The 23,275-nt window shown below is 46.2% G+C and overlaps 1 protein-coding gene across 1 annotated transcript in view; it reads left to right on the forward strand.

The window, feature by feature from the left end:
* dagla (diacylglycerol lipase, alpha) overlaps positions 1–23,275 on the forward strand; it is a 34,899-nt gene that overhangs the window by 7,222 nt on the left and 4,402 nt on the right. Inside the window, exons 2-19 of the mRNA XM_080843398.1 lie at positions 6,577–6,678; positions 7,281–7,492; positions 7,862–7,963; positions 8,378–8,516; positions 8,831–8,918; positions 9,410–9,544; positions 9,908–9,985; positions 10,209–10,333; positions 10,774–10,924; positions 11,288–11,371; positions 11,668–11,745; positions 12,224–12,304; positions 12,710–12,852; positions 14,073–14,141; positions 14,291–14,363; positions 16,449–16,654; positions 17,392–17,518; positions 23,023–23,186. Of these exons, the coding sequence (XP_080699524.1) occupies positions 6,584–6,678; positions 7,281–7,492; positions 7,862–7,963; positions 8,378–8,516; positions 8,831–8,918; positions 9,410–9,544; positions 9,908–9,985; positions 10,209–10,333; positions 10,774–10,924; positions 11,288–11,371; positions 11,668–11,745; positions 12,224–12,304; positions 12,710–12,852; positions 14,073–14,141; positions 14,291–14,363; positions 16,449–16,654; positions 17,392–17,518; positions 23,023–23,186 (2,150 nt within the window). The 5' untranslated portion in view covers positions 6,577–6,583. The remainder of the gene's footprint in view (positions 1–6,576; positions 6,679–7,280; positions 7,493–7,861; positions 7,964–8,377; positions 8,517–8,830; positions 8,919–9,409; positions 9,545–9,907; positions 9,986–10,208; positions 10,334–10,773; positions 10,925–11,287; positions 11,372–11,667; positions 11,746–12,223; positions 12,305–12,709; positions 12,853–14,072; positions 14,142–14,290; positions 14,364–16,448; positions 16,655–17,391; positions 17,519–23,022; positions 23,187–23,275) is intronic.

Consider the following 23,275-nt stretch of genomic DNA (forward strand, 5'->3'; position numbering starts at 1 on the left):
GAGAAAGAGAGGGAGAGAGAGAGAGAAGGAGAGCAATTGCGAAATGAAAAGAAGTGAGAGGACAGGAGGAGGGGTTGCTTTTTGACTTAACATATTTAGAACATTACTACTGTGACCCAGTTACACATCAGGCTGCTGCAATGAAAAGCTGCAGTGATGTCGAATGACTTCAGTCTTTCTTCAACACCGGGTGCCAACGCAGCTCACCTCACTGTATTTTAAAGACATATACACAGTTTACAAAACTCATTTACATCCAAACCTGGACTGAAACAGTGGCATTACTGGACAGCTTAGTGGCCTTTAAATGACATTATCCCTGCGTCAGAATACACAGTATGGGATGTCAATCCCATGAGTGTTCCATTAGTTTGTTCCACGGTTTCGGCTGTGGCATACTCAGCTTGGCAAAGGCAACCCTGTGTTTGGTGGAGACGGGCACATTTAGATTGGTGCCATTCCTGTGGTACAGTAATAATAGGATTCCTAAGTGTGGGATTTGGGAAAATCTGTAAACCTATAGGGATTACTGTGTGTGTTGTCCAAGCAGAAACTGCTACTTTGCTGGAATACCAGCCAGGGCCTCCGCGTGGAATCAACTGGGATTTGTGAAGCCGTGGACCTCCAGTGCTTGATTGCATCTCCCTAGTCATAAGCCAAAGGCGGGGAAAGTGTTAGAAAGTGTTAGTAAGAGATAAGAGTTGGAGAAATGCCCCTTAGCAGGATATTTGGATGACTAACAGGAAACTCAGCCCTCAAGAGCCATGCCAGCTCACCAAGCTTTCAGGAGTGTCTTAGAAGTCAAGTCATGTCAGTTCACAGCGTAGTGGCTCTGTATGTGCTGTGCGTGCCAAGACCAGTCAGACACATTCCATACATGTCATGTGTCATTCAGCTGTTCTAATTTGGGCCTGTCTCACCTTGTTCACCCGCATGTTCAGCCGCATGTTCACCAGCGCTTGTGCACACCCTTTGCCCAGGAGCACTGCTGTCTCTTTCCTGCTTGTTTCCCATCTCTCTGTCTCTTCGTTTTAATCTCTTTAGTTTTCTGTCTTTCATGCACAGGCTCACAAATAAAGACACGCACACACACACACGCACACGCACACACACACACACACACACACACACACACACACACGCACACGCACACGCACGCACACGCACACGCACACACACACACACACACACACACACACACACACACACACACACACACACCCACACACACACTCATGCAAGCACAGTCACATTTTTCCACCCTCACCTACAAAAGGAAAATGTGTACTGTCCAGACCACCAACCCCCCACACCCGTTCTACTGTCTCTTCTCTAGTCTAACCTGACTGGTTAGCAACGGGCGCTTAGGGGGCAAGTCTTTGGAATAGAGATGGCAGATATAGAATGCTCCATGCGGCTGGAATGCGATGAAAGCGTCGGCGTCGCTTCATGGAATCTCTCTTTCAAACTGGTTCTGTTCCATTTTGTCCTGGCTTCTTTGCATCCTCTTCTGCTCCAGGGCTCTGCTCAGTCCCGCTCTGCTGCCGGTGATTAGTGGCTTCCCAGAATCCTTTGCGTGGCAAGGTGACATGTTTCAAGAGGAGCTGCTGGGCGTGTAATGGATGGGATGTGGAGTGTCCTTAAGGACACTAGTGTTTGTCCCTGGCTTTTGTATTTAGTGTCAGCTCAGTCATTTAGTTTAGTTTCAGTCTGTCAGCTGATTAGCTACCACCTCTCCTGGCACATGTCCCTGAAACTCTTGACAAACTCTTGGTGTGTGAAATATATATATTATATATAAATATATAAATATAACTTTTTAAGATTCATGTAACAAACATGCCATGCCTTGCTCCACAGCAAGTCACAAAATCTGATTTAATATTCATACCACAATTTGTTTTCATCCAATTCAAATTAACCCATTGTACAATCATAGCGGAGATATGAATACATCTCTAAAAGGGACAAGTTCTGTGTTCAAACCTTTAAACAACATGGGGCTTACAAGTTTTTTTTTTATTGAACATGACTAAATGGTTGGGGCATTACTCAGTACACCTCCTTTAGTGGAAATGTATTGGGCTGAGTTTCCCTAAATGCAGCTTGGAGAGCGGTAGGGAGGTGTTTCTTAAACACTAAAAGATCATTGCTCCATATATTCAGAGTCAATATATCAATGGTGAAGTTTATATTAAGGTGGCACATGAACATTCCTTTTGTGTCAGTGCATATTGCATCTAACAACTTAAAGTAACAGCATGCAACAATTATACTTCAGGAGTAGGGTTAGGATAAGCAGTTTTACCTTAAAATAACAGCTTGAAAAATATTGGGGCGTTACAATGACTTTTAATATGGAGAATTGCCTCCGTGCCATTGGTATACCAGGGTCCATAGGCTTATAACTGCTAAATGTAAGATTGCCTGACGCCGCCCGGCTTTCTACTCTCTGCCGAACTAGTAAGTAGCTTATTTGCCGTCTTGCTCTTTCTTGTGTTGCACTTGCTTGATGTTTGAGTGTGTTAGGACAGTTGTTGAGTAACTAGTTTGTCATAATGTCAAAGTCAGCACATTTAAAGAGATTTCGTTAGTTTTACCCGCTAGCATATCGTTAGCGAATAGCAATTGATCTGGAATGCTTCTTAAAGGCATCCATTCTATTCATTCTTCCATCAGGACCACTTATACTACAAATCAGGTTAGTTTCAATGATAACTCCCTTTTACAGTAAGTCTCTCACTTGTATTGCTGCTGTTCATGAACGAAGGTATCATAATCATTGTTGAAATGGCTTGCCTATTGGTCTGACAGAGAGGCAATAAAAGCAAACCAAACCAAATGATCCATATGATATACTTTTCCTTATCTGTTGGTGCCTAACCAGTGAAGCAGAAAAGGGATGGTCTGGGTAGTCATGTCACTAACGGAAATGTCTCAGGCAACCGTTAGTTGGAGAACCAACAGCGAGCCTCTTCCAGCAAACAGACTCTGGGTGCTCTGAATGGGAATGTTTTTCTGCATCAATAGCACACAGGCCAGCGGTGTCAGATCCACGGGGAAGACTAGGGCCACCTCTAAAGCTTTGTGTTAAGTACTTCATTTTCAACTCCACGATCCACTAACACTCTGTGGCATCTAAATCTAATCTAATTTCAGAGGGAAGCTGATTTATTCCAAATTGAAAATTTTGCCTTGGTTAAGAGCACTGTAGAGAACATACAAAATTGAAATATCTGTTGATGAGAACATAAAAAAATAGCCAATCTAAAAACCTCAAAATTATCTGTTAGAATACCCCTCCCCCTTGCTGTAGTCAAGTCAAGCGGTTTCACCCACTTATTAACAGTTCTACTATATGTTTTGTTTTGTTTGTATTTACAATATTTGTACACGTACATATTGTATGCAACGCTTCATAGCACCAAGCCGCTGGGACATTTTTAAAGATGGTGTCGTCATGTTTTTCCGTGGACTGGAGCTTGCAGCCATGGCAACTCATAGTTCTCCCGTAATGGTTGGTGCCAAACCCCAGGTCTCCTACTCCGGGGACTAATGAAGCTCTAGGTCCCCGCTAAGGGCTGATGGTCTGTGTCGTCATCACGTCTCTGCTGCACCATCCTCATCATCACAATCCTCTACTCTTGTCTGTCACTGGGATTGTTGACAGTTGTCTTCATTTCTTTCCCTTTCTCACACACACACACACACACACACACACACACACACACACACACACACACACACACACACACACACAGCCACGAAGCACAAAGTCACACACAGAGATAGGCATATGCACAAACACAAACTCACCCACCCACATGCACACACACACACCCTGTCCGTCACTCACTCTCTATCTTCCTCCATTTACCCTTCCCTGTGCTTCTCTTGCTCGCTTGACAAACACCCACGCCCATGGCTGTGGATGCTGTGAAGACAGTCTTTCTGTACCCCCTCTTTATCCTAGCACTCCCAGCTTTTCATTGGTGTCTTCTATAATGAGGTGTTGTTTCAAAAGCCCAGGAACAAGACCGGTATGTATTCTTGCTTGTGATTTTTGATTTATTTATTTATTTTTTTTTGTGTTCGTTGTGTTTTGAGCAATCTGCGTTTAACACACATCTTGCAGCTTCTTATTTGACATCTCTTTTTTTTTCTTGTGTTTATCCATCTGTCAGTCTGTCTGTCTGTTCTCCTCGAAGTCCTTGCGCTCAGAGTGAAACTGTCCCTGTGGCTCCTGCGTCATTGGACTGTAACTGCCATTATGCTGGGTCTGTTGCCTCCTTGCTCAGACCCTACGGTGTTTGTCTTTGTGTTCGGCAGAAAGTACACACATGCATATGGGCACTGCTGGCAAATTGGCAAACCGTTACTAATCCATCTGTGGCCAATGTGTTTGTGATGTGTTTTTTTTCTTCTTCTGATAATGCTTTCAACAAACCAATGCCTTCCCTGATGCGTCCCTTTCAATAATGTGTGCCAAAAAGAAAAAGTAAAAGAGAAGGAAATTGCCCCTTTGTCCCCAAAACCTGTGTTCATGTTGATTTACCTTGTGCAGTAAGTGGAATGAGGATTGGAAGCAGAAGTCACACATTTGTATGGCTTCTTTTTTTTCCCAATGTGCTTGCTTGTGATCCTTGTTTCTATTCTTTGTATATGGCCGTGATCATGTAGTGAATGGTGCAGATCGTAATGACATACAGTAAAAGCAGTAAAATGAGAAAAGCATGATTGATTCTCAATTAAAGAGTGTTGTGTCTGCCTCAATGTGTGTCTGAACACAGAGGCTGTTTATTCTTGTGCATAGGTTAATGGTTTTGGCTACCTGTTCAACTTCTGCTAGTTGCTAGACTCCATCTGGAATGTTTTGGTATGTTTTATATAGTCTTTATATGATCCTATGATGGCAGATTGTCTGTTGATGATCACAATAGTTAATAAAGTCAAGTTAATAAAGTCAATAATGACTTGCGTCTCACTGTCATCTATGTGCCAACAAATGCAAAGTACATTTTTTACCAAAGAAAGTTTTAAAATCTGACTAGAATCCCATGGCTTGGCTGGCAGCAGGCTCATTCTAAGTGGGCCAACTCTGACAAGCCTTCCTGGATGTAAACAGCTTTGGGCAAAACTTTATTCTCTGCATAAATTCGGTAGTACATTTGGCCGTTCCAATATGAAGAGGGGTACCACATTTCTCCCATGTGAAACAGGTAGGCCTTTAAAGGACAAACATCACAGGAACGCCCTTGTTTACTGTTTCCTCCATGTCAGGTTTGGCAGACCGTCTTCCCATTTTTACAGCCTTCTTCCTCAGGCTATTGTGTTGTCATAGCTGACATCCTTGTTATTTAATATCAACCAACGGCTGGTGTGCTTTTGTTGAGCCAGGAAGTAGGTTTATTGGAAGTGTTGCAGGCGCTCTCTCAGTATAGTGTCATGCTCTCAGGCCAAAGCTGCCCATATTCTTGACTGTCAGGTCAAGGCCATCACATCTCAATCTTTGTAGAACGGTGATGGACACACCACTACATTTACCATCATTAATTAGTTTGTACTTGTACTTTGTACTTTGTACTTTTGATCAGTTGTCAGTTACAAATGTATGCCCAACACGGAAGCCTATTCCATTATAATGTTCCCGGAATAAGAACAAAATTATGAAAGAACCAACCAAGAAATAAGCATTGCTTTTCAGAAAATGTTGTGCACTGCTCCACAAATTAGGCTTGGAGTGAACAAGGCCCCTTTAAGTTCTCACGTCTCAGAAGTGTGCATTATACTGCCGCGCACACACAAAAGCCTCAATGACTCGAGCCACTGATTGAGCAAGTGTCTGTCTGTCTCTCGGTCCCCCTCTGTTTCGCTCTCTTTCTCTCAGACCCCTGAGCACCAGCTCCTCCCTCCCCCTCCCTATATCTTTCTGTCACTCCCCCTATTTAGCTTTCTGGGCAGAAGCCTGAAAGAGTTGTAAAAATGTCCCGGGCAGAAGCAGTGTTTTTCCCTGCTGTCTGGGCCTTGCTGTCTGGGTTTCTATGCAGGGGAAGGGACACAAGCTGTGTTGACTGAGGCGGAGGAAGACATACTTGGATGTCTGGTTTGAGGAAGTCTGCTGGATTAGGCAAGCAGTTCAATGGTAAACCAGGCCCAGTCATGAACAAAACTGAGCTTGGAACAATGTGGTTTTGTCTGCCAAAGTGTTTTTGTGTGCATCTTTGTGTGTGTGTGTGTGTGTGTGTGTGTGTGTGTGTGCGTCTTTGTGTGTGTGCGTCTTTGTGTGTGTGTGTGTGGTGTGTGTGTGGTGTGTGTGTGAGTGCCTGTGTGTGTGCCTGTGTGTGTGCCTGTGTGTGTGCCTGTGTGTGTGTGTGTGTGTGTGTGTGTGTGTGTGTGTGTGTGTGTGTGTTTACCCTTGAATGGATTACTAGCACATTTCTAGAAGTTTAAACTCTGTGCAAACACAATACAAGACTATATGTGTGGTGGAGGGTCGACCTGAACAGAGTCTTTTGTATAGCGCGTGCCCGTGACCAATCATCAGTGAATCAATGGTGTGTATTTTTTGTGTTTCAGGGCAGTGATGCCGGGCATGGTGTTGTTTCGGCGCCGCTGGTCAGTAGGCAGTGATGACCTGGTGTTGCCGGCACTCTTTCTCTTTCTACTGCACTCCATATGGTGAGTTAGTGTGTGTGTGTGTGTGTGTGTGTGTGTGTGTGTGTGTGTGTGTGTGTGTGCATGTGTGTGTGTGTGTGTGCATGTGTGTGTTAGGGTTGCCTGCATAAAAAGAACTTGTGGTCTCTTTGTCATTTTGTCTGCTGCAAAGCCACATTATTGCATTAGAAGGCAGAGACCACCCACTCTTTTTCTCTCCTTTTTTCCTCTTCAAGTTTCCATGCATTACGCTCTCTATTTGTGCCTAGTCAGACTGCCTATAGGCTAAGTGATGTGTGCACATGTGCTCAGTCAGTAGGCACTAACCCTAACCCTTTCACTGTTTGCTGCCAGTACACACCAGCATCACGTGGCTCCCATCATCATGTTTACACTGAATGCCCGCAGCTACGTGTTATTGTTTTTAACGTGGCTTATCAAATTAACATCCATTCATTTGCAATATGCAATCTTTCTCACTGTTAACATTTTTGTCTCACTGCTTTTAAACAGAGTGCTGTATGCTGTGTGTATGTTGCCTCATAGGCCCTCTGTAAGCTCTGAGTGATGTGTGTGTGTGCTATTGTGCTTTGTGCGCTGATTCTCTTTGTGTTCCCCGTGAGCAGGCTGGTGGTCCTGCTGGTGGTGCTGTTCGGCCTGCCCTACGGCTCCGACCAGTCCTGCTCCATCACGCTGGTGGACCATGGCTGCGGCTACCTGGGCATCCTGGTCAGTTGCCTGATCTGCGAGAGCGCCATCATGTGGCTGAGCATGAGGGGCAGCATCCTCTACACGCAGCCCCGCGATGCTGTGCAGTACGTGCTTTACATACGACTGGGTAAGAGGCACACACACACACACACACACACACACACACACACAAACACACACACACACACATATGCACGCTCATGTAGAAAAATGAAACATACACACACACACACACACACACACACATGTATGCTCATGCACATCAAATAAACACATAAACACACACACACATGCATGCGCGGAAATGAAAAACACACACACCCACACAGACAGAGAGAGTCACACACACACACACACGTATGCTCATGCACAAAAATGAAACACACACACACACACACACCCACACAGACAGAGAGACACACGAACACACACACACACACAGACATATTCAGGTGATTTGATTTCCCTCTCTTTGATCTCTGTTTCTCCCCTCTAGCCATTCTGCTGGTGGAGCTGGTGTACGCGGTGGTGGGCATCGCATGGCTGGTGCAGTACTATCAACCCTGCTCAGATGTCACCGCCAAGAATCTCACCCTGGGTACGCCAGCCGTCCAGAGAGCGAGTGTGGAATTGGGAGGAAGTGAAAGAGAGTAGGAGGCAGGCAGCAGGAGAATGTTAAAGAGAAGGAATAAGACAACAGGTAGAATGAGCCAGTGTGGGGGTCTCACCCCGGAGGGCAGGAGGGCCATGCAGCGTTTCAGTAAATATAAAATAAAAAATATAATATAAAAATGGGATATAACTGGAGATGAGCCGGAGGAATTAACAACAATGGCGTGCCTACTTTCTCTTCAGAGTCCCTCTCTGCTCAAGGTCTGGTTTGTGGGCAGTAGTCTTTTTAAGACTGTAGCAATTTAACACTTTAACGAGAGAAAAAAGGAGCTTCCCCCATCTGGTCTTGTTATTTCCACGGAGGTTCAGATGTCAGTGTCTTTGCCTTTCCTCTCCGCAGGAATTGTAGCCTGCAACTGGCTGGTGATCTTCAGCGTGTGCTTCACCCTCATGTGTACCTTTGACCCCACGGGGCGCACTTTTGTTAAACTGAAAGCCACTCGGCGCCGGCAGCGCAACCTGACCACATATACACTGAGGTACCTTCACTTCACGCCGCCTCGGCCATTAACGTTTATTGCCTTGTGTGGGGTTGTGCAATGACACAGTTATGTTCTTTCTTTTTTTTATGGCAGAGCAATGATTAATCCAGTATGAAGTGGGGTTGTGGCTATTGATGTGTGCACTGAGATAATCTGGCTTAAAGTGGCAATGTATCTGTGGTCTATGTCTCACGCTCTCTCTCTCTCTCTCTATGTCTCGCGCTCTCTCTTTCTCTCTATGTCTCTCTCTCTTTCTCTCTATGTCTCTCTGTCTCTCTCTCTCTCTCCCTCTCTCTCTCTCTCTTCTTCAGACATAGGCTGGAGGAGGGCCAGGCCAGTAGCTGGAGCAGGAGACTCAAGTTTATCATGTGCTGCACCAGGGCCCAGGACACTCAGTCTGTATGTCACCAACCTGCACTCACAAACACAGTATACCAGCATGGTAGAAACACACAGGCTGCTGTCAATACACACTGAGCAAAAGATAGTGGACTTGTTAGCCTTAGTTATATTTGGCCTCAATTCTGCATTTTGGCATTTTAAGACAATTTAGTTCTGTTTTAATGTTGTGTGTCTTTCACTGGACATTGCTACAAGACTTGAATGTGTTTGCATTCTGTAGGTGGTTCTAGACTTGAATGTGCATGCATTATGTAGCGGGTTCAAGACATGAATGTGTTTGCATTCTGTAGCTGGTTCAAGACCTGAATGTGTTTGCATTCTGTAGCTGGTTCAAGACTTGAATGTGCTTCTGTAGCTGGTTCTGTTTTGTATATGTAGTAGAAAAAGCACAAGCACAAAATAAAAATCACAAAATGAAAGCACAAGTGCATATTCCCTCTCACATATGCCTCCACCCCCAACCAATGGCGGCTCTCTCCTCTGCACAGGATGCCTACTCGGAGGTGGCCAGCCTGTTCGCCGAGTTCTTCAGAGACCTGGACATCGTGCCCAGTGACATCATTGCTGGACTAGTGCTCCTCAGACAGCGGCAAAGGTCCAAGCGCTCGTCCATCTTGGACCAGGTACGAGAGGGAGTGGGATGAGGGTCAAGCAGGGTGAGGTGGAGAGGGGGTTGATGGCAGATTAGCCGTAAGCGAGTGATTTCAGGCTGGGGCAAGCAGAGTGACACTCTGGATAGGTGTGAAATTAGGCCTGTTCATTTACCCGCTCATTTCCTATTGATGAATCATTGTTGTGCCTTCCATTAGCCGCTTGATTCATTTATTGAAGGAAAGAAGGACAGAAAGTGAGATGGAGTGAGGGAGGGAGGGAAGGAGGGAGGGAGGGAAGGAGGGATAGCGGATATGGGACTAGAATGGTGACCTTGTCAGGATGTCAGTGTACATAACGTTCATACAATAATGGGTGTTATCTTTCCTCCGTAGGCAAACAACGACATTATCGCCTTCTTATCCGGAATGCCTGTAACTCGCAACACAAAATACCTGGACCTTAAAAACTCTGTGAGTATGGTGTCTGTGTGTGTGTGTGTGTCTGCGTGTGTCTGCGTGTGAGTATTTGTCTGTTGACATTCATGGCTATGCATACATATAAATGTTTTGACAATGTCAAAGCAATTTATCCTATCTAGCTATTGATTTGTATGTGCACACTTGTGTGTGTGCGTGTGTGTGTCTGCGTGCGAGTGTGTGCATTAACGTGCCTCCTCTCTCTCTCTCTGTCCAGGTTGAGATGAGTATGTATAAGGAGGTGTGCTACTACATGCTGTTTGCCCTGGCGGCGTACGGCTGGCCCATGTATCTGCTGAGGAAGCCTGCCTGTGGGCTGTGCAGGCTGGCCAGCTCCTGCTCGTGAGTCATACTTCCGCGCCGCACCGCACCGCACCGCACCGCACCGCACCGCACCGCACCACACTCAATTAGACACTCCGGCTCCCCGATTCACAAAAGCTCTCCACGCGCGGCTAATCTCACCTCCACACTCCTGCCTGCGCTAAGAGCCGGAGATTCTGCTATTATCCCACAATTGGATTTTAGGAGGAATATCTATCAGTAAATTGGGGCGCGTTACACCCTTTGTTTTCTCCTCCCACATCTCTAATTTCCTGTGTTCTTCCTTCAAATCTGTTTCTATCGCTCACTCTCTTCTTGCTTTCTAACTCTTTCTCCTGTCTTTTCTTTCTCTCTAACTCTCTCTCCTGTCTTTTCTTTTCTTTCTCTCTAACTCTCTCTCCTGTCTTTTCTTTTCTTTCTCTCTAACTCTCTCTCCTGTCTTTTCTTCCCCTGGGCAGATGCACATCAGGGTCGAGCTCTCGTATGACCCACGCCGTGACGGTGGAGGAGGATAACTGCTGTGGCTGTAATGTCCTAGCTATCCGGCGCTCCTTTCTGGACCAAGACCTTAAGCAGGTCCAGATCGTCTACACGTCTTGCCATGATGCGGTAAGTGGGAACCCTGGATCGAGGCGTGGGGACTGGGGAGGAAAGCAGAACTGCAGACACTCCGGTATGGAGAGCAGAGATCACTCCTCGCTTTGCACCAGGCCCCGCACAGTGCCTGGGTTGAAGTGTGGTACTCGTATGGTTGAAATACAATGAAGGAATTGGGTCTCTTGGAAACCTTTTCCCAACTGCTAAAAGTTCTGATGTTTTTTTGAATTGATAACTCTGATGAATTACTCAGTTGGGGAAAAAAGAATGAGTCCATTACTCCACTGCTGAAAATGGATATGAGACTTAAATGAATATGACACCAGATTTATTCCGTTAGTCAGTCGTGTAATGCGCGTCATTGTGTGCTCCCAGGTGTATGAGACTCCATTTTTCGTAGCAGTCGACCATGGGAAGAAGAAAGTCGTCATCAGTATTCGAGGAACTCTATCCCTTAAAGTGAGTAAGAGGGTCAGCCACCCATATTCCATACTAACATTCCCACTGGGCAGTCGGCACTGCTTAGTGCCATACCAACTCTATCTGACCATCTCCTGTCACTCAACACCTACTCCCTCTCTCCCTCTCTCCTTTCTGCTTCCCACCCCCTTGCCCTATCTCTCTTTCCCCCTCCCTCTGTCTCTATTTTCCCATTATTATGTTGCCCATCAATGCCCCACTTTCTCTCTCTTTCCCCTCTGTTCCCTCTCTCCCCCCCCTCTCCGTGTGCCTGTCCTCCTTTCCTGTTCCTGCAGGATGCTCTGACGGATCTCACAGGGGACTCGGAGCGCTTGCCTGTCGAGGAGCAGCATGGCACCTGGCTTGGGCACAAGGTGAGACACACACACACACACACACACACACACGCACATACACACTCACACACATAGATACACATTCACTCACTCGCTCGCACACACACAGATACACAGTCATACACACAGATACACACTCACACACACAGATACTCACTTGCTCGCACACACTTACACACAGACTCACTTGCACACACTCACACGCACATATACACACTCACTTTCTTGCACACACACACACACACACACACACACACACACGTACTTGCTGGTATGCAGAATATTTGCACTCACAACCACATACAGGCAAGGCTATAGGACACTCACTCTTTCTCTCACTCACTCTCTCTCTCTTCCCTTACTTTTTTTCTTCCTTCTCTCTCTTTCTCTTCGTACACAAACACAAACATTCCTTTTTAGCTCTTGAAAGTACAGAGTGAACTCCACACAGGGGCTATGTAACTTGACATTCTTCCTGTCTGTTGGGCTTCCTCAGGGCATGGTTTACTCAGCAGAGTACATCAAGAAGAAACTGGAGCAGGAGATGATACTGTCCCAGGCCTTCGGGAGAGATCTGGTAAAAGATAGTGTGTGTGTGTGTGTGTGTGTGTGTGTGTGTGTGTGTGAGTGTGTGTGAGTGAGAAAAAGGGATGATGAAATTTGAGTCTACTTAGCAAGCAAATATTTATATGTAGCATATATTTATTGATTTACCTCTCTCTGCTCTCATCATTGATGTGTGTGTGTGTGTGTGTGTGAGTGAGAAAAAGTGATGATGAAATTTGAGTCTACTTAGCAAGCAGATGTTAATATGTAGCATAAATGTATTGATTTACCTCTCTCTGTGCGTGTGCGTGTGCGTGTGCGTGTGTGTCTCTGTGTCTGTGTCTGTGTGTGTGTGTGTGTGTGTGTGTGTGTGTGTGTGTGTGTGTGTGTGTGTGTGTGTGTGTGTGTGTGTGTGTGTGTGTGTTGGACTTCACAGAGCAAAGGCACAATGCATTACGGCCTGGTGATCGTGGGCCACTCGCTGGGCGCAGGCACTGCAGCTATCCTGTCCTTCCTGCTGCGGCCCCAGTACCCGTCCCTGCACTGCTACGCCTACTCCCCCCCAGGTGGCCTCCTCAGGTGAGCAGCCCGGGCCACGGCCTCTGAACATGGCCTCTGAACATGGCCTTAGGATGCATCCATCCACCCTGCATAGCTCAACTGGGGGGGGAGAGGATTGAATGAAATTTGGACTGGTTTCCTGGAGAGCGATGGAGAAACGTCTGGGGCTATGTTTAGCGACTAGAGTGGAGGATGTCCAGGCAAAATATATTTGAGGTCTGGGCTTAGCGCAAATCCTGTCTGGCAGGACAAAAAAAGGCTCCTTTAATCTCCGAGATGGGCAAACATTTGGATTTAGCAGCTGTTTACACAATGAGAGATTGTGGGTATGAGCAAGAGTGACGAATATTGCAGGTGAACAGGGAGAGTTGTCGGTTGGATGGGGGATAGTTACTCTACTCAAATAATCTCCAGCAGATTGACTCTCCTGAATTAACTCCCTGAACCCGTTCACCCTAATCCCTCTATCCGTGGAGCTGCCTCTGCAAGGTAAATCAGGCTGTAGCCACACGCATTGTGGCAGAGGAGGGTGCATAATATATAGAAGCACTGCACAGAAGCCATGATTAAGCCCAGATTGGGTAATACTGTGTGTCTGAGTCAGAAGGCCCTTAGGCTGTTGGTTTTAATTCATAGTAGCAACGAGGCACGCTCCACTTTTAATTCTGCACTTAAATTAGGGCACAGGCTCCATGAGCCTCTTCTCAAGGACCCCTTCGGATGTAGGCTGGCACGTTATCAGTCGGCTGACAATAGCCCCAGCTCTAAAGAGCCTCTGGATGATTATATACCCATGAAGCTAACCAAACATCGTGCCAGACTATCACCTACTTAGTACTGTATGACTTCACAGTGTGTATATGTATATATGTGTGTGAGACCCCCGTGGCGATTAGGAGAAATGTACAAAATAGCGCTCATGCACACGGCCACATACTCTTCCTAGGAGGCCGTTTAAATCACGCATTTCATATGTCAAACGCTGTTGGTTTTGGTTTCAGTCCTGCATTTCCAGACGTCTGGCTGGAGTTTAGCGCAGCGTGTGTTTACAGAACGAGGCACTCCGCTGCGTTTGTTTACATTAGCAGTACATAATAGCACGGATCATACAAATCCCCTCAGCGGCTGTGTGCTAGTGTGTTTAGGTCTACTGTGTGTGAAAATGCTACTGCTGTAATTGCAGCGGTTCCCCACCTGCCTGCTACATGCTTATTGTGCTGTTTATTTCTCTGTCTCAGTGAGGATGCCATGGAGTACTCTAAGGAGTTTTGCACCTCAGTGGTATTGGGAAAGGATCTGGTTCCAAGGTGAGATGTCCCCTCTGTCTGTCCACCCATTGTCCCTGTCCCTACTTTCATCTTGGTCTGTGCACGTGGGAATGAGCATGTTTTGTGGTGTCGTAGCGAAACGCACACGCTACTTGAAAACATCTTGTCTTGTTTCTTGGTTTTCTCAGGATTGGCCTCTTCCAGCTAGAAGGGTTCCGTCGTCACCTTCTGGAAGTCTTACAAAAGAGCGACAAGCCAAAGGTGAGCTGGACATGGAAACTGTGCTGTTCCCTGGGTTCCCACTGTGATTGGACACAGGCAGTGTGTTTGTGTTCATGTGCTGTAGCACTGGAGAGGACTGGCTAGCCTGAGCCAGTGGTGCAGTTACTGCTGCCAGCCCATCACCTCCTCTCCTCTCCTCTCCTCTCTTCTCTTCACTCTCCTCTCCTATCTCCTCCTCTCCTCTTCTCTCCTCTCTTATATCCTCCTCTCCTTTCCTCTCCTCACTCTTCTCTCCTCACTCTCCTCTCCTCTCCTCCCCTCTCCTCTCTTCTCCTCTCCTCTCCTCTCCTCTCCTCTCCTCTCCTCTCCTCTCCTCTCTTCACTCTCCTCTCCTCTCCTCTTCTCTCCTCTCCTCTCCTCTCCTCTCCTCTCCTCTCCTCTCCTTTCCTCTCCTCACTCTTCTCTCCTCACTCTCCTCTCCTATCTCCTCCTCTCCTCTCCTCTCCTCTCCTCTCTCCTCCTCTCCTCTTGTCTCTTCACTCTCGCGCTGCTTTCTGTTTTATTTACACTACACCACAGATCATTTTTTGTTGTTGAGTTATTTCTGTGATTATTATTATTATGGCATCAACACTGTTAACCATCTTTTATTATAGAGTGCTGTCACTCCACATGAGTATGTTTCTCTGACTGCCATACCACCGAGCCTGTCTCTTTGGCGTTGCGGTCAGTGTACAGGTTTAGCACCCTGTAGACCCGGAGTCAAGTCCTGGTGGGGTGACTACTCTCTCCCCATAGCTACATATACTGGTTCTGATATAAAATTAAATCAATGACTCCTCATTTGAACTGAGTACATAGTAGTTGAACTGTATACCTTTGTCAATGTGTTAGGGGTCTTTTCCCGTAGTTGTTTGTGCGCCAAGGTGGTAAGAGACCTTGTGACTATGACCATAAGATTTATGCTTGATCTTTCTGTAGCCATGTTGTCCTTTTCATCTCCCCTCTCCGCCACCTTCCTTGTGTCCTACCTTATTTAGTAGGCCATTGGTCGGCTCATGGTCTTCTTTCCCTGGGTATTCAAGATTCAAGAGATTTAAAATGATTGCAATGCTCTATTGGTTCCTAAAGAATGGTTTATAGTGATTTTAAAGTGTGAATGTTAGACTTCCTAATTATAGTAAAGAGGGCGTGGTGCAGATGACCCTACATATTGTGACCCTCTCTGCACGTGTGTCATTCTGTTCCGTTAAAGGAGATCAGCTTTACCTGTGTCCTTGAAGGATTACCCAGCACAGTAACATTGACTTCTTCTGATAGATAAAGTATTGCTGGCCTGCATTGACAGTGTCTCTACTGGAACGGCAGACTAAACTAACACCCTCTCATCCTGTTGATGGCTGAATATATTCCTTTATCTCATCCCTATCTTAATTACTTAAACGCTAACTGTAATTGCCCTAATCCTTAATTACATTCTGTAATCTAAACTCATTCCAGACCTCCTCTCATGTGAATTCAGCTACCCGATACCCAGCCTCTCTCATGTCTGCCACAAAGACTCTCTCCTCCCTCACTGGCACTGCATCTCTCTTTCTCATCTCTTTCACCCTTTAGATGATGAAATGTATAAATGGCTGAGTTTAAATTAACTCATGAAGGTACAGTAATGGCAGATAAGCATGTACCTGTATGTGATGGAAATGGAAATGGAAATGAGCCCTAGTGACAAGTGACTATGTTTATGGCAGAGATAGTGACACACACACACACTCTGAATTCTATCTCTGCATTTTACCCATCCAGGGTAGTGATACACACAGTGAAGCACACAGTGAAGCACACTAACCCGGAGCAGTGAGCTGCCTTTGGCGGCGCCCGGGGAGCAGTGCTTGGGTTTAGGTGCCTTGCTCAAGGGCACTCCAGCCGTGGATGTGAGCATGGGAGAGCCGTGGTCTACCACTTCCCCAGCCCACATTTTTCCTACTGGTCGTGGATCGAACCGGCCACCCTACGGTTTCCACCCGAAACCCTAATCAGTAGGCCACAGCTGCCCCTAAAGTATGTAAAGTATGTTTATGAATGTGTAAATGTGGTGTCTGTGTTTACACTGTGTTTTCCTAGTGGAGGATCATTGCGGGCGGCACCAAGTGCATTCCCAAATCGGAGTTCCCGGAGGAGGACGGACCCCAGCCTCAGGGCCCCGCCCCGCCAAGCTCCCGCCTCTGGCTGCACCCCAGTGACCTAAGCATCGCCCTGTCTGCCTCCACCCCCCTCTACCCGCCGGGACGGGTCATCCACGTGGTGCACAACCACCCCCCGGAGTCATGGTGAGAACCACGCTCGCTGACCTATCCAGGGAGGGGAAGGGAAAGTGCTGGCAAGTGAATGAAAGACACTGCATGGAAGCGAGATAAAAGGAGGGAGAGGCGGCAAGGGAAAGAGAGAGAACAGCAGATAGGTTCAGAGCTGCGGTTTACAAACTGAAGTGTTGTGGTGGAATTGGTGCTCAAAAACGTGTACTACTGATGTGCAGGATAGTAATACTCATCTTTATATTCACAGTGTCTCTTCTTCTCATTATAGTCTCAAAGCACTTCTGAATAAATGATAATGGAAAATGGTAGGTGGGGAATTTCTGTGGAACAAAATAACCCTTCTGCCATAATGGCAATAACTCCACTTGGCTAGTAGAGGGTTGAATAACCTTAAATTGGTCACATAGGTGCTTTACTGATGCATCTGCTTGAGCTGGTTTTCTTGTTTTTTTTCTTTTTTTTGTTTTTGCTGCACGCTTTTTCACAAATGATGAACTCAAATGAACTTGATCATCTGCTCAGATACGGCTTTTAACACAGAAGGTTTTGTCACGAGCAAGCACATGTATATGTATGTATATACAGTATATACATTTTTTAAAATGAAAGACTAACCTTGTGTTTTGAATAGTTTTAGTCTATGCAGCACAGTGGATGGTGATAATGTATTGTTGTTTAGGTGATAAATGTAGGCCTGTGGTATGTGTGTGGTATTTTGGAGAAAGTGAACTCTCCCTTCCTGTTGGCAGCTGCGGACAGGAAGATCCCACATACTCCGCCCTGTGGGGCGACAACAAGGCCTTCGATGAAGTCATCATCTCCCCTGCTATGCTGAATGAGCACATGCCACACATGGTGATGGAGGGTCTCCACAAGGTCTGTCTGTGTGTGTGTGTTTGTGTCTGTGTGTGTGGGTGTGTGTGTGTGCTTGTGTGTGTGTGTGTGCTTGTGTGTGTGTGTGTGTGGGTCTGTGTCTGTATCTGTATCTGTGTCTGTGTCTGTGTCTGTGTCTGTGTCTGTGTGTGTGTGTGTGTGTGTGTGGGTCTGTGTCTGTGTCTGTGTGTGTGTGTGTGTGTGTGTGTGTGTGTGTGTGTGTGTGTGTGTGTGGTCTCTGGGTGGGGTGTGTGTGTGGTCTCTGGGTGGGGTGGCTGTATCACTATATTGAACTTGTTCTGGTGAAAGGCCCTGTTGGTAAGGGATATAATTTGTGTGGACTGGACTGTGGTCAGCACTTAAGGATGTGGGGATGTGTTGCTGTAAAGCGCTCCTGTGTGTGTGTGTGTGTGTGTGTGTGTGTGTGTGTGTGTGTGTGTGTGTGTGTGTGTGTGTGTGTGTGTGTGTGTGTGTGTGTGTGTGTGTGTGTGTGTGTGTGTGTGTGTGTGTGTGTGTGTGTGTGTGTGTGTGTGTGTGTGTGTGTGTGTGTGTTGCTGTAAAGCGCTCCAGTGTGTGTGTGTGTGTGTGTGTGTTGCTGTAAAGCGCTCCAGTGCCTGTTATTTCAAACCCGAGGTTATGGGTAAACTGGTACTTCTCAGTATTAAACTGATGCTGTGCTTGTTGTCAGTATGTGATTTTGTGTAGGTGTGTAAGTCTGTGGATCTGTTTGTGATGCTAATGTGTGCTCAGATATGGTTGTAGTTGTGTGTGTGTGTGTGTGTGTGTGTGTGTGTTTGTTTGTGTGTGTGTGTGTGTGTGTGTGTGTGTGTGTTTGTGTGTTTGTGTGTGTGTGTGTGTGTGTGTTTGTGTGTGTGTGTGTGTGTGTGTGTGTGTGTGTGTGTGTGTGTAGATAGTTTGTTCTGTTAGTTCTATCTGTTAGTGTGTGTGTAAGTTAGTATGTTGTAACATATACTGATATTTCTACAGGTGCTGGAAGCCAATGTTGCCCTTTCAGAGCAGAGAGATGCAGAGTCTGGAGAATCAGAGGCTATCAGCCTTCAGGCAGATCTGCTCAATAGCCCTCTACTGCCAATCAGCCCTCCTACTCTATCTCATACACCAGACACTCTGCTTGCCCATGCACAGCCCAATATCCCCTCTCTGTGTTTATCGCCAAACATGCCAAATACCCCTGCAGTGCCTCCACAAGCTAGCGCCCAAAGCCTTATTGAGTCAGATAGCTCAGCTATGCCAGCTGATGACACTCTATCAAGCCCACTGAGTTCAGATACCTCACTTCCCTCGCCAGTGGAAAACGCACATTCGGCTGCTCAGGTGTCAGACACCCCAGCGCCCCCCGCACTTACCACTCCCACTGACACCCCCCCCAGCCCCCCTCCCACTGACGACCCCTGCCCCCCTCCCACTGACGACCCCTGCCCCCCTCTCACATCATACCCACCCACACCTCCTCCTCCAGCTGCCAGTCTGGTCCTAACCTCAGAGACACTAGATGCTCTCTCTGCACCTCAAACCCCAGACACCTTAAAAGCCGATCCCGCTGATCCCCCTGAGTCCCTCCCTGCCCTTCCAGCTGAAAGCGCCCCTTCAGACTCTCCAGTCACCCCGTCAGACTCCCCAGTCACCCCGTCAGACTCCCCAGTCGACCCGTCAGACTCCCCAGTCACCCAGTCAGACTCCCCAGTCACCCCGTCAGACTCCCCAGCCACCCCGTCAGACTGCCCAGCCCCATACTCCCCCTTAGCCCGTCCAGCGTCTCCAATCTGCTACATCTCCACTGTCTAGCTTTGTTGCACCTCTGTGCCCTCCTCAGTGTGACTGTCCGTTTGCTCCTTAAAATCTCTCTGCCCCCCTTTCCGCCTCTGCTGTCCTGATTTGAAGCCCCCGATGTCCCTGTGTACTAAAGCGTTTGTTTTTTCTTCTCCTCCTCTTTCTCTCTGTGTGGTAGCGGGCTGCTGCTGCTGCATGAAGGCCCTGGGCAGCGGGCGGCTCTGACCTCTTCTCCCCTCAATTGTCTCACTGCTTTCTGTTTGACAGCTCTTGATGTCCTGGGGTGTCCATTTACTCCCCTCCACTCTGGGCTCCAGCTCAGAAATAATCTCCCTCCCTCGTAAAAAGCACTGTTTGGAAAGACACAGCTATCGTGCAGTTTCGCAGTAATCCTTCTCGTTCCCAGTGGCCTCTGAGTGTCTAATGTGTTTTATTTATCTACCTTACGTGGTTTTACTCCAGGGATATTTGTGATCCTGTTTGCATATTAAATCTTTTCCCTCTTTTAAACAAATTTACTGCAAGTATTACCGGAAGAAAAAAAGTTAACGGAGGAGTATAGAGTTTTTGTCAGAATAAAATGGCTTTTAGATTTACAAAAACGCTCCCAGTGTTGCTGTGAATTCTGCGCATCTTGTCTTTCAGGCATTGTATCGTGCTTGTTAATATTTCTCAGGCCCCGAAACGTATATACAAATGCATAAAAACACCTGCACAGAATGCACAGAAATATTGGGACTTGCTATCTTTTTGTTATGCCTGGAAGCCTTTTTATTTTTCTGACAAAGCGCTACATCGTGCCCCTTCAATTTGGTGTATTTCTATTCCAAGAGGCATGTCTACTGTGAAATAGAAGCTTGTTAAGCTTGTGTCTATCTAAACAGATGAGTCTGACCTCACACCATCAGCCTGTCCATACAGTGTACCTGTGTGCCTGGCCTTCCATGCCTTCCCTGTTTCGTCACTGGCTGATGTCTGTGTTTGTATTTCTGGGCTATCTATCTCCCCATCTCTGTTGTCCCGGCTGAGTTGATTGTAGATGTATAGGACTTGTGGTCCTTTGCAGATGTGGGGTGTTTACCACTGTGAACTGACTACTTCAGGCAGCCTGTGTGTTGGTGGTGGGTTGTGTTCTGGCAGGTTCTGCTTCTTATGTTGACTACTGTGAGTCTTTGTGCCATATGAGTGCTTATATTTCACACTTCAAGAAGACCCCCCCCCCCCCCCCCCCAACCAAAGTTGTATCTTAAGGTTAAATTTGTATGTGCTCTTTTTGGTGCAGAAAGGCTGTTCATGTATGTATACAGTCATGCCAAACACATACACACACACAAACATACATACATACACACGTGCACATTCACACTTTTTGCACCTTCTTCGTTTGTCTTAAACATTCTGTCTAAACCATATTTATTACTCACAAAATTCTTTATTTCTTAACCATCATCATGATCATCATCATCAACTATGTATGTCTCCTATTTGTTTATGATGTTAACATTATTAATGGATCATGCTGTTACTTAATGTATTGCTTCGCGTCATTGCATGTACTGTATCATGGATGTTTACAAATGTTGTCATGGAAACATGTGATGCTCGACTCATGTTTTTAAACTATGTTTTAACTCATTAAAGAAGAAACCAAACATTGTGCTGTGTGCTGGAGTGATTGCTGAATGCTGTGTGCTCACCCCTGTCTGTCCGTACGTCTGTCCGTACGTCTGTCCGTACGTCTGTCTGTCTGTCCGTCCGTCTGTCTGTCTGTCTGTCTGTCTGTCTGTCTGTCTGTATTGTCTGCACTGACTGTCTCGTGTCCTCATAACTGTCCCTCTCTGTCCTTTTTGACATCCCTTTCTAGTCACAAGCTGCTGTTTTATGTCTTTTGTGGTGTCTCAGTCATTCATGGACAATGCATATGGAAAAGCCATTTAAAGAGTGATGTTGGCATTACAATAGTTGCTGCTCTGTGTTCCCCTTTTGGTCAACTCCTGTCTCTGTTGTCAAAATCTTCTTATTGTCTTTTAGTGTCAGACACTTCCATTGTTTTTGTCAATTTTCTTTATTCGTGTTTTTTTTGTCCATGCATTTTGCCAGCAAACATTCTTTGTTTCCATCTGTTTAAGCAGTAGTGTACAATGATCATCTCGCAGTCCCATTTAACAACACTCTCAGGAATACACACTTTAAGATATCTTAAAATCTTAGATTTGTTACAGTGACCTCACCATGAGTGACAAACTACACAGGTGTTTTTTTTGTGTCACCTTTGTGAAAAGGAATCGCTCACCCCAGCATTCAGGAAAAAAAAAAAAGCCTGCTCAAGTCTTTATTTTCTGGCAGGACATTTTGCTTGTGTGTCCTGTGGCAGCCCGACTGGAAACTGAAGCTCCATCCTCGTTAACTGCCTTACGTCATCCAAATGTTTTACATCTTGACCCGACCGTGGCCCGCGCGCTAATGGAGGACATGAATAATTGAATAGCAGGCCTGACTAGCCGCAGCTCTTCCCGCCTATCCCAGTAGTGAGATTTGGACCGCTACCCTTTTGGCTGGCTGCCTGGGGATAGAAGGTGTTCCCAACTGTCGCATCCATCCCAGCCCTGTGTCTCCGTGGGGACCGGACCCACAGCTGTGGCTTCGCTGTGAGGCCCAGCTGTGGGTCTGGCCATCTGTGCCCAACTGTGAAATATGATTTTGGCCACTGATGCACGGATCAGCCTGCTGCCAAGCATTGAGCATAGTGCCCTTAAAATCTAATGGTCCATTAGAAGTCATTAAAAATATAATGAATGAACATACCATGACACTATTAAAAGGGCTGATTATGTGTTAATACATAAATTGTAGTTAGAGCACCAGACCCCTGATTCTGTGGTAATCTGTTAGTCACACATATCTGTTAAATTAACCTGATATCTTAATCTTAAATCTTTGAGACTATTGCCTACATAGTTCCCAAGAGGAGACAGCCAAACCAAGTGGTGTGAATAAGTGGTTTCAATGACGACGATGACAATCTGGTGAAAGCAGCAAAATATTGATAACTCACAAAAGCAATTCATTTACTTCAAAAATACATCTATGTCTCAGTATAAGTATATCCAAGTAATCTCAGGAATAATCTGAGAAACTTTCTTTGTGTAGACTTGGTTTCCATGCAGCTTATGCAACTAAAACTGAAGCCTTCAAGGGAGTGCACGTTAACCTACGAAACCATTCCTAGACAGCCTCCACTGTGTCTTTAAAGTCCTAACAAAGATTGAATTGTCAGTTGTGGCTGGATGGGAGTGCCAGTTCCCCTGTAAAACAGTGCTGAGTCTGGACTGCATGTGGAATGAAGTATCGATGGTTTTCTTTGTGAAAAGATGTGCAGTTAACTAGAGCAGCTGCCATATAAAGAGCATAGTGTTACTGTGTAAGCACTAGCAGTCTGTCTGCATTCCTATAACTTATTTTCTTTTCCATTGTATATCTATGGGGTGCCAATATCCATACAATTACATTATCCATGTGTATTCTCAATGTCAACTTGTGCTATGAAAATAAAGTGGTTATTTACCTTTTTGTTTTGTATTTCTCTCTCTCTCTCTCTCTCTCTCTCTCTCTCTCTCTCTCTCTCTCTCTCTCTCTCTCTCTCTGTCTTCATATCTGTATCCTATGATATGGCTCTTAAAAGTGGAACTAATTTCTCGACTGTCACTCTCCCGTAGGTACTGGAGAATTACAACAAAGGAAAGACTGCCCTCCTGTCAGCTGCTAAGATCATGGTGAGCCCCACTGAGGTGGACCTGAACCCTGAGACCATCTTCATGGGTGCCAACACTCCTCGCCAGCCCAGTCCTGTCACCCACCATCGCAGAAACAGCAGTGTCCGGTGAGTCCAGCAGAGGGCGCTCATGAGACATAGTCTGTGCTGTGAGGAAATGAGACTGACAAAAGCAGACAGATTGTGCTTGCAGGAAA

The sequence above is a fragment of the Sprattus sprattus genome (assembly GCF_963457725.1).
Source record: "Sprattus sprattus genome assembly, chromosome: 8".
In the NCBI taxonomy this organism is placed as follows: Eukaryota; Metazoa; Chordata; class Actinopteri; order Clupeiformes; family Clupeidae; genus Sprattus; species Sprattus sprattus.